This window comes from Lynx rufus, unplaced genomic scaffold (genome assembly GCF_022079265.1).
Source record: "Lynx rufus isolate CCGP_SWC_20201006 ecotype Redwood Valley unplaced genomic scaffold, mLynRuf1.p SCAF_8, whole genome shotgun sequence".
NCBI lineage: Eukaryota > Metazoa > Chordata > Mammalia > Carnivora > Felidae > Lynx > Lynx rufus.
Genome location: NW_025814896.1, coordinates 16,914,344 through 16,931,666, shown reverse-complemented (window position 1 = coordinate 16,931,666; position 17,323 = coordinate 16,914,344). Strand labels below are relative to the sequence as shown.

At 46.2% G+C, this 17,323-nt stretch overlaps 1 protein-coding gene and 1 long non-coding RNA gene across 2 annotated transcripts in view; both read left to right on the top strand.

The window, feature by feature from the left end:
- The first annotated feature begins 5,450 nt into the window (after window positions 1-5,450).
- LOC124502970 (uncharacterized) lies at window positions 5,451-9,028 on the top strand. Its single transcript, XR_006960092.1, has 2 exons — window positions 5,451-7,115; window positions 8,119-9,028. It is a non-coding gene; the product is annotated as an uncharacterized LOC124502970 (long non-coding RNA).
- A 4,304-nt stretch (window positions 9,029-13,332) lies between these two features.
- The window catches only part of L3MBTL1 (L3MBTL histone methyl-lysine binding protein 1), a 30,356-nt gene continuing 26,365 nt past the window's right edge, over window positions 13,333-17,323 (top strand). The window contains exons 1-4 of the mRNA XM_047068246.1: window positions 13,333-15,987; window positions 16,140-16,366; window positions 16,687-16,828; window positions 17,056-17,206. Coding sequence (XP_046924202.1) covers window positions 15,852-15,987; window positions 16,140-16,366; window positions 16,687-16,828; window positions 17,056-17,206 — 656 coding nt within the window. The 5' untranslated portion in view covers window positions 13,333-15,851. The remainder of the gene's footprint in view (window positions 15,988-16,139; window positions 16,367-16,686; window positions 16,829-17,055; window positions 17,207-17,323) is intronic.

Sequence of the window (17,323 nt, the reverse complement as noted above, 5' to 3'; positions counted from 1 at the left end):
CTTTACTCTCATACTGTTTTAAAGTTTAGATATTCACAAGAAATGGGTTTTTTCCCAGTATAAACTTCAGAATTTGAAAGAAGACACTAGTGTCTGTGATTGTAGTTATTTTCCTACTTGAAAGAACAGAAGTTACAATTCACGAAGAGGCACATCTCCAGCTGCCTTTCAAAATTTGGTTAAAGAACAAGTTGGTTTAAGAATTGGCTTTGACCAAAGTTTTCTCGTTTTCAGGGAAAGAACAAAAGCTTTTAAAACCACAGCCTTTTAAAAAGGAAGGAGGGGGGAATATTGCAGTGTGAAATTTGACTTTGTAAAAGTGTAAAACATCTTTCAACTGGGCTTTCTTGTGTTAGTCTAACCTCACATGGTAATAGGCAGGTTTACCTACGTTGTTAGCTTGCTTGCCCCCAAAGTGGGTAATTATATGGGTAAGTGCCTACACCCATAAAAGTTCCCTGGTAATAGCAAAGACCAACTTATTGAGAATCTAGTCCTATTCTATCCCTGTGGACCTCAATGTCATTGGATATACCTAAACCACTATAACACTGGCCCACTTGAGAACAGAGTTGACTGCTGAAATGTTTATTAGTTCCTTGCTAACTTACCAGTAGAATCTGAGAGTCTGCAACATGCCATGTGCAAATCCTTGGCTAGATAGAGTATTAAACTGAGCGCAAAAATAGAAATGAGCAACATCTCGATTCCCCTTTCTTTTTACCTGATAGTGTTGACTGACACGCCATAGTGCCTTTAAGGCCAATTTGAGTCCTACCAGGTCCTGTGATTTACGTTCCAGTCCTGTGTTGTTACTACCTTTCATCTTGGTATCTTCTTTTCCCCACTTTGTTAACCTACTTTATGCTTTATCTCCTCAATAAAATGCTTACTGAGGGTTGCTGGTTTTGGATTTATTGTGTATTCCCGCTTAGTACCAAATATTTGGTAAATGGTTTTTTCAACTAGAGTTGCCAGTTGGCAAGCCATTCCTGACTTGAGTATGAGGAAAAGGGCTTTTCAGTTCCTCAGAGACCTGTTTTAGGATCGACATAGTGGATGGTTTATCTTGGGCAAGTCGTTGTGCTTTAATGTCATCCATGAAATTGGCAAGGACAAGCCATGAGTTGTGGAGATTAAAGATGATGATCAGGAAACCTGGCTGGCCCCATCAGTGGAGCATAGACTCTTGACCTTGGGGTTTATGGCTTGAGCCCCATGTTGGGTGTAGAGATTACTTAAAATCTTTTTTTAAAAATAGAGGTTAATATCAGGAACATGTTGTCATATGACATGTAATAGCCATAATAAGTACTATCTGCTATTGTGAAGGATTAACCATATGAAACTTTTTTGTATTGTCTTGCTTTGTTTTCACATAAAATTTACCTGTTACCTTAATAGTGGTTTGAGCATTTTCTGTGACGTATTTTTCAGGTAAACCAGGAAGCTTTAATCACCTTTTCCAAAGTCCTTAACCTAATTTCCTTAATTTAGACTTGGAGCACTCTAAACTTCGGCAGTTTACATTTAGGAAACCTCACATTTTTATTATTTACCTTGTTTTCAGAAGGCAGTTTTCTGACTTTATCCAATTTCAGTCCTAAGGCTGTTGGATGTTTTGTTCTTAAGTTTTGACTTAATTTTAATTGCAAAATTAATATATACTTGGGAATATAAGGTATCTTTCCTTTAGAGCTCACTGGCTAAGGTAGCTGCCGTTAACAGTATCTGTCACTGCCCAGAATTATTTGATCATAAAACCTATTCTTCCCAATAAGCTGTTAGTCCTTACCATGAGTGGTGTTCTGCAGTTTGCTTTTACTAAGATCTGCTATTTTAAATGGCTGACTAGTATACTCCTGAGTGGATATATAGTAAGCATACTTGTTCGGTATCCTCATTGTTCTATTTAATCCCTTGGCTTGTGTAGCAGGAATGAAAAATACTATTTTTAATGTTCAATATCAAACGATAAGAAAGTTTTTTTTTACATGGTTTGGTACCTACTAATTACCAATTTACACATTAAATTTTGAACTTTTTGAGGCAATGACCACATCTTGAATAAGATGGATCTGTGTATGTTTAACACCAGGTTTCCATTTGCCAAAAGGATGAGTTACTGGCAATTGTGTAATTGATCTAGGTCCTCAATAGCTTGTTTAGATTTGCTTGGCTAGGTTACAGCAACCCTACAGATGGGCCCTCAGTATAGTACTTAAGTGATTAACCTTTTATAATACTTGAATAGAAAGGAGTCAAAAATTGAGAGATCTAAAAAGGTTAATGTGGCAAATTTCACCTTTGACCCCATGGAAGAAGCCAGGAACACTAGTTTCTTGTGTATCCTTCTGGAGATGTAAATCTAAAAGAACTGGTATTTCCCGGGGTAGTCTCATCAGAGCTCATTGGAATTTTGCAAAAGCAGGTGGTACTATTACAGCTTAAGCACTAGGAAACTTAGTAATTAAGTTTTTATTTACTGTTTACACTCGTTTATACCCATTTTCAATATCATTTCTGAGGAAATCATGGAATTAGCATGAAGATTTATTAGCAGAGGCAGGCTTTAAATCCTGGTTCAGTTCCTAACAGCCCTAAAGCGTTAAAGAAAAACAAAAAAACAATGTCAGATAATTCCTCCTAGTGAAAAGCACTCAGATTAAGGAAGGCTCAGAGAGTAGAGAATGAATAGACTTAAGTAATAATTTTGATAAACAGAAAAATCTTGTACAAAAAACTGTATACCCTTTTCCCATCACTAATTATACTTTGTTTCATTTACAAAAATTTTTTTCCTGAATCATATGAAAATAAATTAGAGACATCTTGCTGTTTTTTCCTTAAAAACTAATTCCTAGGAATGGGACATTCTCTGTTAAACTACAGTGCCTACCAAAAATAACATCAATAAAGTACTGTTGTCTAATCCATGCTCCATAGATCTGTCTCAGTTGACCACTAATAATTCTTTGTCTTTTTTTTCTATTGGTTCAGGATCATTTGCCACATTTTGTTGTCATGGCTTTTCGGTCTCCTTTAATCTGGACCACGTCCTCAGCCTTTTTCTTGGCCTTGTCATTTTTGAAAAGTAGAGGACAGTTATTTGTAGAATTGCCCTCAATTTGGGTTTGTCTGCTGTCTCCTCATTACATTTTTAGCAGGAATATCACAAGAATGAGATTATCTTCAGCTCATCATGTCCAGTCATCTTATAATAACCTGTAAGGCAGTACTTCCTGTGAATGACTGTCTTATAAATAAAGTTAAAAAAAGGGGTTTTTGTTTTTAGGAAGAGAAGGAGCTAATATTCAAGTTTAAGAGCTGCTGAAGGGAGAGCTTGGATAGCATCAGAGAGTACACCATTACCACTGAAAGCTGGAGTGTGGTTCTCCTAGCCCAGGGCCAAAAAGGGAGCAGGAGGCTACTTTAAATAGAGGAGAGATTAATAGATTCCATAGAAAATAAGCCATGTTCTCTTGTGTAAAACCATGCCCTCTAGTATTGTTGTGGGGGTAAATGCTGTTATCAAAGCATTGGCACAGTCACTCCATGGACTAAAATACTCTGTAGTCAAACCCTAATACTTTCTTTCCTAGCCAATTGAGGAAAAGGTAGGCAAAGCACAGTTGCTGATTATGGTGCCCAAGTATCTGATTAAGTGACCACTGCTCCTTTTTAGCTATTCATGAACAGCCTTGAGTATACTATTTAAATATATTGCTGTTACTTTGATTTTATGAGCTTGCAAGCACCAGTTAGAGAATAGTATGGTGAACCAACTCCTGAATACTTAATTCAGCTTTAACAATGTATGTCTGTCCATTTCCTGTCCAGATAATTTTGAAGGAAATCCTAGATACTCCAGCTGAAGACCGTTCACTATATACGACTAAAAGACCTAAATCTCTTTGTTCTCTTGTCCCTTGCAGTATATTTTTTGAAGGCCACTATTGAGTAGTTTTTCAGTCTTGATTTTGCTGATTGCATGCTAATGATATTTAGCATGTTCTAGACTAGATCTAAGAACAATACGATGGTGCTCAAAGTGTGCCTGGCCCAGTAACATCAGCATCATATGGGAATTTGTTAAAAACAGAGTTTCTCAAGCCCCACCCTAGAATCAGAAACTAAGTGGAGTCCAGCCATAGGTGTTACAATAAGCCTTCCAAGTGATTCTGGTGCTTATTCAAACTTGAGACCCATTATTTTAGAGGTTTTATCAGATTCTGTTTTGTTTTCCTTCCCAAAACTACTTGGGTATCTTTTTGTCATTGGCAGCCATTGATGATCTTTTCCTGAATCTATTATTAAACCCACAAACCGTGATTTTACACACTTTTTTTTTTTTTTAATCCATTGGAGTTCTCCTTATTGATGTTGCCTTGTTCTGTCTTTGGTTCATGAAAGTCAACTCAGGTTGCCTCATGAGTTCATTTGAAGCAACCCTAATAATCTTTATCAGTTTCTTTTCTTTCTAATATGATGAGATTTCCAGGCTCCTCTCTCTAATCTCAGATCTGGAGGCAGCCATTTCTCCAGTGAGCTCTGGTTATCTTTATTTGGAAATGGTATTTTGTGAGTATAGTCTGGACTTTTGGGTGTTCATTGCTACTAGTTGGATCTTTCTCAGGCCCCACAGATCATAGTACTGTCTGCTCTTGGGAAGGTCTTCTGCAGGCTAAACATCCACTCAGCCCTTTTCAGTTCATCAGTTTTGAATTTGGTTTGTCAGTATCCTTACAGAATGGGGCCCACTAGTAGCAACAGCACTCTAGGTTTGCTTTAACCTCCTCAGAGCAAAGCAAGTAGTATGTGGACTCCCTGCCTTAATAGATGTTCAGCTGAATTCTGGGCCAGTTCTGGCAAAGGAGTGAGGAAACTTTAGTATTCCTGCAGAATCTCTTCACCTTAAGAGAAGGGTTTAAAGTAAATAATGTGTCCTCTTGTTCTGGGTGATAGGAGTAGAGGGAGAAGGAAATTCAGAGCCTAAATTTCAGTGTGATTGTAGCATACACAGCAGCATTATAATTGGGATGCACAAATAAGATCTTAAATTACAGCTTGTATCCACCTTTGCTATAGATGACATTCCCTTGCGGACCCAGCAGGAACTCAAGCCTGGATAGCTGTGGCTGTGATTATAGTAAGATGATCAGTATGATACCTGAGTCATAATAGTCTAAACTCACATTCAGTAAATACTTCTTTTTTTTTTTAAATTTTTTTTTTTTTTCAACGTTTATTTATTTTTGGGACAGAGAGAGACAGAGCATGAACGGGGGAGGGGCAGAGAGAGAGGGAGACACAGAATCGGAAACAGGCTCCAGGCTCTGAGCCATCAGCCCAGAGCCTGACGCGGGGCTCGAACTCACGGACCGCGAGATCGTGACCTGGCTGAAGTCGGACGCTTAACCGACTGCGCCACCCAGGCGCCCCGTCAGTAAATACTTCTTAAAGGCCTTGCCAGATTCTTTTATAGGTGTGTGTGAGTGTGTATATTGTGTGTGTGTGTGTGTGTGTGTGTGTGTGTATAATATATATATATATATATACACACACATATATCCCCATCCTCCCTTAATGAGCAGAGTACCTCCTGTCCTTTGATTTTGACCAGTGGAATTTTGGTAGGCATGACATGTTTGGTAGACTAGATACTGCCCTCCCCTTCCCCAAAGATGCCTGTCTTCTAACCCTGTAACTTGTGAATATGTTACCTAACGTGGTAAAAGGAACTTTGTAGGTGTGACTAAATTAAGGTCTGGAAATGGGAAGCTTATCCTGGATTATCCAAGCGGGCTCAGTGTAATCACAATAGGCCTGAAGGTAAAAGGACCAGAAAAAGCTGATGCGAAAACAAGCAAAATCAGACACCAGAAGATGCTACGCTGTGGCTTTGAAAACAGAAGGAACCTCAAGACAAGAAAACAGTTCTCTAAAGCCTCTGGAGGGAGCACAGCCCTGCCCACAGCTTAACCTTGTGAAGGTCCTCTCCAGGCTAAACATCCCCTCAATCCATTTGGACTAATGAAACCCATTTTGGACTTCAGAACTCCACAACTGCAAGGTAATAGATTTTTGTTTTAATAAGTCACCAAATTTATGGTAATTAGTTACTGTAGCTACAGGAAACATACAACATGACTAAAGGCTTAAATGCTTACACAAATGGACTTGGTCTTTTGCATCTCTACCATCACTATGAGAATAATATTCCTCTGTCAGCCTGCTGGTCGTAGGATATGAGACAGGTGTCAGGGGGTAAGGGAAGGTGCCTGTTAGCCTCAAGCCTACAGCTTGAGACTGCCCAGCCTAAATCCACCAACCTGTGTACGAAGAAGAAAAATTTAGGGGGTTAGTAATTTCATTTTGCCTAAACAAATAGACACTTTCCATTTGGCCCTCCCACACCACCACGCCTCCATTCTCTGTTCTGAGCCCCAGGAAGTTAATCTCTATTGGCTCCGTCCACATACTCTTTTGCCCTCTGATTTCTGATTAGGTTCAGCCATTAGGGAAAAGCAGTAGGAAAGGAGAGCGAAAAGATTGAGATTGAAACACCTATTTCCACAGCCTCCTCTCTGTAAGGTTCAGGCTGGTGATGGTCTTCATCTGAAGGGCATAGTGTGCTACATATGGCCCTCTTGTTCCGAGTCCTGGTAACCACAGTCTCCCCTTTCTTTCCTAGCCCCAATGGTTTTACTCTAATAATTGTGATTTTCCAACAACCTGCCCATCCCTTTAAAAATAGACCCTTTGTTAAATTCTCTTCAGATTTACTCAGTTGGAGTGTGTGCCATGTTTCTTAACAGATAACAAATATTTCGTATTTCAATAAAGTATAAAACCTTACACTAACTTGATGATGTTGCTAAATAAAGCAAAGTTGAAAGGTTGACTTTTTTCATTTACTGTCCAAAGCCAGGGAGAGGTTCTTGAGTTAATAAGTACACCAAGGAACTTTATTTTTGCCTCTCAGTAGATAAGCTTTTCTAAGGGAGATGCCCACCTACTCTGCCACCCCCATACCTGGCCAACACTGTCCAAGTAGCTGGTTTGTACCAGAAAGCCAATGTGTGTTCCTTGAGTGGAAGAAGGGAGATTGGAAGGTAAGTTCCAACCTCATCCAAACAGCTGATTGTGGGATATGACGTGCTATGGACTGAATGTTTATATCTCCCCCAAAATTCATGTAGAAACATCCCCAATGTGATGATATTTGGAGGTACGGATTCTGGGAGGTAATTAGGTCATGAAGGTGGCGCCCTCATGATTAGAATTAGCACCCGTATAAAAGATCCCTTGCCCTCCTGCCGTGTGAGGACAGAGCAGGGAGATGACTGTTGGTGAAGCCAGGAAGCAGGCCTTCACTAGACATGAAATCTGCCAGTGCCTTGATCTTGGATTTTCTAGCCTCCAGAACTGTGAGAAATAAGCTTTTTTTGTAAGTCACCTAGTATAGTCTGTGGTGTTCTGTCATAGCCTAAATGGAGGTATCTGATAAAATGACACCAGAAGATGCCCTGGAGCAGACAGAGTCAGAGTAAAGCAAAATAATGGCTTGTATAGACTTGGGTTCTTGGTCCACCTTTCCTAAGTGGTGTTTGTCCCCTTGACAAGGTAAATTCCTTGGGGAGAAAATCCTTGGTACTGGGAAATAAAACCCCTTGAGACCCAGTAAGACCCAATTTGGGCTTTGATCATTTGTGTCGTTTTAAGCCACCAGTTTGTTCCTTGATAGAAAATGAATATGGCTTGGTCAGCTGATTCTTTTTTTGTTGGGTTCCTCAGGATCATCATAAGACAAATTGTTGAGAACAAGGTTCAGATATTTACAGAGTGAGGGTAAAGGAAATGAAATAGCTGAAGCTCTGGGCTTCACTGAAACAAGTTTTTTCCTAGCGGTTACAAATAGAAGCTTCAGTTCCCAAACCCAAATGTAAACTTTGTCAACGTCTGAAGTTTTGGGTAATAAAAACCCATGCTCTGGGGGAAGCAGGACCTGAAGCTAATCATATTTGGAAACTTGTGTCTTGTGTCTCCCCTGCCTTTCCCACTATGGAGCCCACAATTACATTGTCTGGGGATGTGGTCTTTTCATGCGTTTTTCAGTACCTGCTCCTGGTATCACCTGGACTTAAGATCCCATCTCCTGCCATGAAGTGTGTGATGAAACCCCGGTCCTTAGCAGCTGGTCCCTGTCTATCCAATAACAGCCTCCAGGACAAGAAGGACACCAGGCCACCCCTTCCTTAGTGCTCTGTTTCCCTCTTGTTTCTGACTCCTGTTCGTTCCCCTTATTGCAAATTCAACCATGAATTCACTCTTCTTCCTCCTTTGCTGGTTTCCTTTTTTTCTTGTAATATTTTACCTAGGATTTTGGCATGTTTATGCTAGAAAGGACTTCCTGTTAGTAAAATCTTCTGTCAGAACCAGAGATGTTTGCACACTTACATAAAGGGCATGTTTTGATGATTTTCCTAAAACAGTGACTGCACCAAGAGTGAACTAAATTTTGTAGGAACAGAAAGTTGTTGGCTGCTCACAACAGTTTTCTCTGTGCTTCTGCTATCAACATTTCAATCAAATTTGGGTCCACTGGGGTGGAAGGTTAACTTGGAGAAGACCTTGGGGCTATTGACATATAGAAGGGGGGTGTCACATGAGGGAAAGATTGGACTAGCTCACTTGCTTTTGAGGGCATTCTGGTGCAGCACAACAAACGCTGGCTCTGTGAGAGAACCTTCCCCAAATCACATCAACTTGGGAGGAGCTCTGCATCCCCGAAGGTGTTCAAGCAAGCAAGACCACCAAAAGTATCTGGACCAACCAAATACTGGTAATGGGCAGAATAATGTCTTAGCAACTCCTGTTCGTTCCTGCATCCTGCTGGCTCAGATTCCACTTGTCTGTCTGAATCACTGTCTGAAAGATGCATTTGTAATTGAGAAGCCATGTGTTTGTGTAGTTCCATCACTTTCTTGTAATCTGAATACCTAAAATAAACCTTTTGGAAAATCTAGAACAAGCAGTCTGGGTAGAGATGAGAGAAAAAAAAGTGGATGGTTGTGTGTGTATTGGTGTGTATAAAGAGACTTACATTGTTATGGCAACCAGCATCCTCAACTGATGCAGTTCTGTTCCCAATAATATGAGATGTGATTAAAAATTGACATTGCAGCAAGGAAGAACACATGTAATGCGTTGGCGTGGCAACCAGAATAAAGTCTGGTTTATTTAAACCAGGTTTAAATCTGATCACAATTTGGGGAATTTACCTACAATTAATTAGGAATCTTTTTCTTATTGGAACCAAGTCAGGAGGCTGGAGGTCTGACTGTGGTCATGATCTTAGCAGGCCAAATGGACAGCAGTGTCCTTTTTCTGTAAAATGAGGGATTAGCTTAAATCCTTTGGTGTGGGAGAGGAGCCCCCAGCTCTAGGCTGGACCAAGAGTTGCCCTGTTTTCATCTGCATGCAGTATGTTACTACATCCACTTTCCAGTTAGATCAAGGGAACTGAAGCACTGGGAAGCAGTGACTTGCTCAAGGTAACACCAAAACAGGAACTATATGCCATGAAGTAGGTTAGTCTTTACAAATGGAGAAATTAGTGCCAGGATTAAATGATGTCCTCCAGATCACACTAGCAGCCATGGCAACAGGGTCATCCAAACGCAGGTTTGGTCAGTGCCGCCCTTTACGCCAGGCAGGGTCAGAATCGGAACCCAGGCCCCCCTAGGCCTTCTCCTCTGGTCGCACGCCCCTTCACCCATTGTGAGGCCGTTGTCTGACGCTCCTTGGCTCCCCTTCTCCAAGCTGGGGGTGGGGCGGCGCGGTAGGAGGGCGTTGGGCACCGCAGCGCCCTAGCCGGGACGCGTGCGGGAGCGCAACCCCGTCTTTTGTCACTGGCCACTCCGCTAGGGCCCAGCAGGGTCGCTCTCCGGCTCGGCGGGTCCCGCGCCCCCTGCACACAGTTGGCCGAGATGCGGAGGGTGGGGGGCAGGATGAATCTCCACCGAGAAGGCGAGGGGAGAGGCCACTAGGCCCACGCGGCCGGGCCCGCGCCCCCTGCTCCCACTCGGCGCTCGCCCCGCGTCCTGCAGGGAGGCGGGCCCGCCCCTTCTGCGCGCAGGCGCGCGCCGCGCGGGGCTCGGACGGCGGCTCGGCACCGGGCGGCCACGGGCGGGCCTCGCAGGTAAGGGACCCCGCGGCGGGGGCTTGGCCCAGGGTATGGGGTGCCGCCCGCCCTGCCGCAGGTGCCCAGCGCGCGGTCCGGGCGCGCGGTTCGTGGCGAGTGCCTCCGGCGGGGGACGCGGGCTGGGGACGAGGGCGGGGGGAGCGGGGCGGAAGGGGTCCGGGCGGAGCGCTACCGGGGCTGGGGCCGGCCGCTGCGGGGCTGGGAGCCGCGACCGCGCGTGGGAGAGGCGGCGGCTCCGTCTTCAGCGAAATGCAGTCAATTAAGAGTTTTTCATTAATACGACGGAAGGTGTAGAGGGCGGGCTTTGGGGTTTCTTAGGAAATGGGTCATCTGGCAAACTTTCTTCTTCCTACCGTTGGTTTCCGATTTTTATAACGGGAAATGGGATTATTATTTTGCCATAAAGGGAAAGAATAAAAAGAATTCCGCCATTTTGGCGTTTTAAAAAGTAACCGTTGCGCGTGGCCGACGGGTCGGTGGCCGCCCCACCCGCCGCCGTCTGTACCAGTCCTCCGAGGGCGGGCGGGCGGCGGTTCCGACCCCGGAGCCGGCTTTCGCCCCTCCCGCGTCCCGGTCGCAGCTGCTGGGGGCAGGCCCCAAGTTTGTGGCGCCCGATCTCGCTGGGGCTGAGTGTGTGTGTGTTGAGGCGTGTGGGGATGTCTGGAGCGCTAACCCCACTCCCAACACCTAGAGCCAGGGCCTTTATTGAGCGTCTGTTGTATACGAAGCCTTGAAGGGCAAGCAGTGGGAAGAACCTTAGCAGATAGGAAGGGAAAATAAACAGGGACATACTCATTCAATAAATGTTTACCGAGCATATGCTATGTGCCAGAGACCACTCTGTCCCAGGGACCCAATGACTGTTTTAGGTCGGGTTCCCTGAAACCAGACTCTGGGAGGGAGATGTGAGCGCAGACTTACTGGAGTGCCCTTGGGAGTATCACCTGTAGGACAGTGAAGACAGCAAAGTGGTGGGCAGAAGTTGAACTGCCAACGTAGTCTCTGCAGAGGCCTCAGCCTGTCCCAGGGATAGCTCTGGAAGGGACATGGCCCTGCTGAGATAACCCAAATTGAGACAAGGGGCAAGGCCCTTCTACCCTTTATCAACTAGTCTGACAGGATGGCTGCTTCCAGGAGAGGGCACTTGGGCGAGGCAACTCCCCTGGCTGAGGGCAATTCCCAGAGAAGCTGACTGCCCAGGGCTGCCTTCAGGGTAGCTGACTGCCTCTTTATCCCCTCCTCCCCTAGCCTCTGAGCAACGCTGGAGGAAATTGTATTCTAGCCCCTAAGGAATGAATGGCTAAACCATTGATGTATTTCAATATCATTGTTTCTAATATGTTGACCACTTTTTACTCCCAGCTCTCTGATTCATTCATTCAGTGACTGTTGAGTGCAACCTCTGTGTCAGGCTTTTTACACATCAGCTACTTTGTGCCATCTCAGAGACCCACAAGTTAATGCATAATTAGACTGTGGTGGAATGGAGCACAGTCAAGGAGATGATTAACTTTGTTTTGGGGTGGATTTGGGTAACACTTCAAGGAAGAGGTGTCACTCAAGCTGGATCTTGGAGGGTGAGTAGGATTTTTCCAGACCTATGGGATACAGAAAGGTACCAAGCAGAAGGAACCATATATGCGCAGGACACAGAAGTGGGGTTCTGAAGTTGCAAGGAGGCTCTAGGGGTGGGAGTGGATGTTCCTGGCACCTGGCTCAGGCCCGGGAGCCATTTTAGACTGGTTGTGCTATTGTGTGTACCAGGTGGGACAGTGTTTATGAAAATGCCACATGGGCTGCAAGCACAAGGGATGGCAGCGGCAGAGGAGGAACGAATTCAAATCACAGAGAAAGCAGTTTCGGGCCTCAGAACTCATGGTCTAGCTGGGGAGGAAGAACACAGAAGCAGTAGGTGCTTCTTGGCAGGAGCCCAAGGCTACCGTGTGTTGGGTCCCCACATCACAGATGCACTGGGTCCCCTTTCCTCCTGCATATTCAAGGATTTGTCTTCTAGACTGAGTCTTTCTTCCCTGCCCTGTCAGTTTTTTCCTCTCCATAGGCTCATTTTCCTCAGGTACAAACATGCTGTGACATCTCCTATTTAAAAACAAACCAGCAAACACCCCACACCCCTTCCTTGAGACCACATCACTCTCCAAACACCATCCCCCAACTCCATGCTCTCCTTCACATCACAACTTCCTTAAGAGAGTTGGTAGTCCCATTGTTTCCACTTCCTTTTCTCCTATTCTCCCACGAGGATCAATCCTTACTGTTAGTTTCCCCCACTAGAATGTGGATTCTGTGACAGGGGTTGTCTATTTTGTTCATTGATAATTCTGCATTGCCTGGAACAGGGCCTGGCACATAGTAGGTGCTCAATAAGTATTGAGCTAATCCATGATCTCTCTCTAGAACCCACTCCGGCCAGGTTTTTATGTCCACAGCTCCTTGGAAGCGGCTGTTGTCAAGGTTTCTAATGACTCTTTGTTGCCCCAACGGTCCACTCCCTCACCTGACTTGATCTGGCCCCCTTTCCTGAAAACTTTGCTCATGTGTCCTCCAGAAGCTCAGACCCTTCTGGATTCCCCCTGACCTCATGAGAAGCTCTATTACTAGATCTTCTTCCTCCTCCCAACCTATAAATCTTGGTGAGCTCCAAAGCTCCTACCTTGTTCTTTGTACTCAGCTTTATGGTTTTCAACGCCAGCTGTACATGATGGCTTTCAAATTTGTATCTCCAGCCCAACCCTATCCCTTATTTCTACAATATATGCTTCATGAGAGCACTCTTTTTTGAGACTGTCTTCGCAGGGCACAGAACGGTGCTGACACCTAGTTGGCCCTCCAGTGTTTGCTGAAACGAGGGCAACAAACTGAATAGCAGGGCAGTCCCCTTAGCCTCCCTTCCTGGATACACCTAAAGCATGTGATAAGTTTGGAAACAGAATGAAATTCTTCCAGGAGTAACCATACTGACTCTTTTTTTTTTTTTAATTTTTTTTTATTCTGTTTATTTTTGAGAGAGAGAGAGAGACAGAGTGAGAGCAGAGGAGAGGCAGACAGAATCTGAAATAGGCTCCAAGCTCTGAGCTGTCAGCACAGAGCCCGACGTGGGGCTCGAACTCACGAACTACAAGACCATGACCATGACCAAGTCTGATGCTCAACTGACTGAACCACTCAGGCATCCTACCACATTGACTCTTAATGACTGCCAAGGTTTTGAGTAAAAAGATTGACTCTATTGAAAAGCACTTGAAATGGTACATCAGCTGTGCAAAACAAAATAAGGAGAATTGAAATTCAGGGAGTTCTATTTTATAATTTTAACACGGGACACACCTTGGTTTGAACGTTGCCTGAATTAATCAGGTTATGTATCTAGCCTTTGCCTACCTGATTACATACTCTGTAATACAGAGGATGGACTCTATTTTAAGGAAGAAAATCTGGAAAATAAATGAATGCACAAGAATAGCAGGAGGGAGGCTGAGAGAGACAGTGAGCACTGTAAGCTGATTTTGCCAACAAGCTACCAAGCTTCCTGGGATTTCTGTTAAAAGGGAGTGGAGTTGGATTTGTCGAAGGTCTGCTCTGCTGCTACCAAGACTTTACGTATTTTGTCCATTTAGTCTTCACCACAGCCATTTGAGGCATATACCGTTGCCACATTTTACACATGAAGAAACTGAGGCTCAAAGAGGGTAAGCTACTTAGAAGCACAGGTGTAAGTGGTGGAGCTGAGATTCATAGTCTGAAGTCAGTCTTAAGCCTAGGCTATGTTTTCCTTTAACGTGTATGCCAGAAGCCATTGTCAATTACTGCTAACACCTTAAAGCAACCCAGTATCAATTACATATACAGAGCTTTTTATTAATGAGTTGAAATTACTGAAATACAACACATTTTTTTAGCACCTACTGTGTGTAGGCACTATTCTGAGGACTGGCCATAGAGCAGTGGCCAAGACAGATAACAAATCTTTGCCTTCATGGAACTTCTATCTCAGTGGGGTTGACTGATCAAACACAAATAAGTAAATGAAGATCATTATTGATTGTAATGAAGGATGTGAAGGAAATAAACACAGTAATGGGATAGGCAGTAGTGGAATGGGTGAGGGGTGTGCTGCTTTAAATTCAATGGCCAGGAAAGACCTCTTCTGAGGAGATGGCCACTGAGCCAAGGCCTGGAGGATGGGAGGGGGGCAGCCAAGCAAAGAGGATGGGGAAGAGCATTCTAAGCAGAGGGAACAGCAAGGATCAAGGGCTCTGTGGTGGGAATGTTTGTTAGTCAACAGAAGGAAACCAGTGTTTGTTGAGGGTGGAGAACAGGGGAAGATTGATGGAGGATAAGGTCATAGGGGAAGACAGGGGTCAGATTCTATAGGATAAAGCACTTGGATTTTGTTCTAAGGGCAGTGGAGAGCCATAGAAGAATTTTAGATAGGGAGATAATGTGATTCGGTTTACATTTTTAAAGCTTTCTCTTGCCTGGGAATAGACTATAGGGGGCAGGCAAGGAAGGAGGGAAATGAGTTAGGAGGCAGTTTCTCAAGTCCAAGGAGAGCTGATAGCAGTTGGCACTAGTGTGGCAGCAAGGAAATGGAGAGAAGTTGTCAGACTTTGAGATGTGTTTTGTAGGTAGTGCCGACAGGCCAATTATAATATGTGTACAGTTTTGCTGTATAATACAGTAACTGTGGTCACTGTGGCTATTCCAATTTAAATGAAGATAAAAAAAATTCAGTTCTTTGTTCACACTAGCCACATTTCGAGTGCTCCGTAACCACGTGTGGCTAGCGACTACTGTGTTGGACAATATAGGCCTAAGATATTTCTATCATCACAGAAGATTCTACTGGACAGTGCTGGTAAGGCACTAACAGTGGCCAAGATAGTTTAAGAGTTAAGTAAATGATAGATATTAAGTATATTTGTTACGTCATTAGGTGTTTTTTCCCCATATATTTACCGGTTCAACCACCTCTGTATTAAATGCCTCTTTCGTCCTTGCATTATTTATAGCAAACTCATGCACTGTCTGGGCTCTCAGATACCTCTGTGCTCTTCACATGCATGCATTTGTTCAACAGATGTTACGGTGTGCACTCTGTGCTTGGGGTTGAAGGATTGTGGGCAGGTGTTATAAAGGACTGTGATCAGGAAAGATTATCTCCCAGGAAAATGGACCTTGTGAGTGAGAGAGAACCTGGTACTTGAGGGCTCTAAATTTCCAGAGGGAGAAGGGATTGATTCTAGTGGGGCTGGAGGTCAGGGTTGAGAGAGGGGAGTTTGGACTTAGCCTGGGCTACGCCGTGACAGCTGGCCAGACAGAACCTTGGCCCAAGACCTACTCCCCAGAGTCAGTCCAGAACATCACAGTTTACAGAGCACCCTCACACATGCCCATCTCCCAGAGTCTGAGGGAGATGCAGGGCCTGGCCAGAGCCCTCATCTGGGTGACCTGGTTGGAGCCAGGAGCCAGAGTTTATGTTGGTCTCCTAAGACAGTCTGCTCTACCTAGGGTTGAGGATTTTCTCTGCAGGTTGCCAGCCTGAGGGTGACCAGCTGCTCCTCAAAGAAGCCCCCTCCCGCCCTGATTGCCCTAGGGGTTGTCTTCAGCTCGTAGGCCTACCAGGATGGAGGGGAATGCCGAAATGGAGATGCTGAGGACACTGAAGGGGCCCTCCACAGGAGAGGTCAACGTGCACCTGGTGGCCAGAGACAGCTCAGGTTCTGGCTCTCACCTGCCCACTACTGCCTTCATCATCCCAGGTGGGCCAAGCCAGGGGTCTGGGGAGAAGGAGCATACCTGCTTAGGCAGGTATGGATCCTGAGAAAGACAAACCTTCACCTGCCCACACACATGCATGGGGCACGACCACCAGGCTTACCTGTGTCATGACAGTCCGTGTATTTGTTCACAGCCAGCTCGGCCACCCTTGGCCTGCCCAGCAGTGCCCTAGACGTGTCCTGTTTTCCGCGGGAACCGATCCATGTGGGCGCTCCGGAGCGAGTGGCGGGCAGTGTACCTGTCACGGCCACCGTTCTGCCGCAGTTAAGCGCCGGGCCTGTGGCCAGCTCCAGCGCCACCACAGTGCGGCTCCTGGAGTGGACGGAGGCCGCGGCCCCGCCTCCTGGGAGCGGCCTGCGGGTCAGTGTCTGTGGGGATTGGCGGGCCCCCTGCGAGCCGCACCTGAGGGGCGGGGCCAGCGGGCCACGGGCGGGGCTCGAGGCGAAGGAGGGGGAAGGGGCCTAGATGAAGGGTTCCAGGGTGCGGCTTTGAGTGCGGGACTCTAGGGGCATGGCTGGGGTGGAGGCGCTCGGAGTCTGGAGGGCTGCTGGGGGCGTGGCTTGGAGCCTGGCACCCGGAGCCGAGCCTTGCGGAGTAAGGCGGCTTGAGGGGACTGTGCCGAGTGGGGGACGGGTCGAGGGGGTACGGGAGTCCTGTCCTCAGACCGTCGTGCGCTCCAGTTCCGGATAAGCGAGTACGCACCGCTGAACATGGTAGGAGCAGAGCAGCCCCCGAGCCCAGAGCTGCGGCCAGAAGGTGTGGCCGAGTATGAAGATGGCGAGGCCCCGGCGGGAGGTGGCGATGCGGGCACCCAACAGCCCGGTAGGACCCCCACCCACCAAGTCCCCAGACTGGGGCCTTGCACGGGTGGGGCGAGGCCCGAGCTCCCCAAGGAGTTTCCATGGTTAGGGGTTGGGGTGAGGGTGCCCTGGTTCTGTGAGTGCACCCAGGGATTGGTCCTGAGGGGGCGTGGGCTCTGAGGTGGGCGGGGCCTGACAGGTGCGGCTGTGGTGGGTGGGAGGCCTGAGGCCCCTTTGGCCCCCCCGCAGCGGACCTCCCCCAGGACCCTCCAGAAGATCCCCCGCAGGACCCCCCAGAAGATGATGGGAACTGTCAGTGCCAGGAGTGTGGACCTCAGCAAAGCGCAGGTCCGGATCCCGGTTCTTCCAATGATGACTGCCCACCGCTGTTCCAAGAGAGGTAAGGGGGAGGGGATTGCAACCCTACTTGCTCTGGCTGTGGGGCAGCTGGGGGGGGGGGGGGAAGGGGGAGGCAAGCCCTCTTCCTGTTCAGGGCTTAGGAGGGGGACTGGGTGGT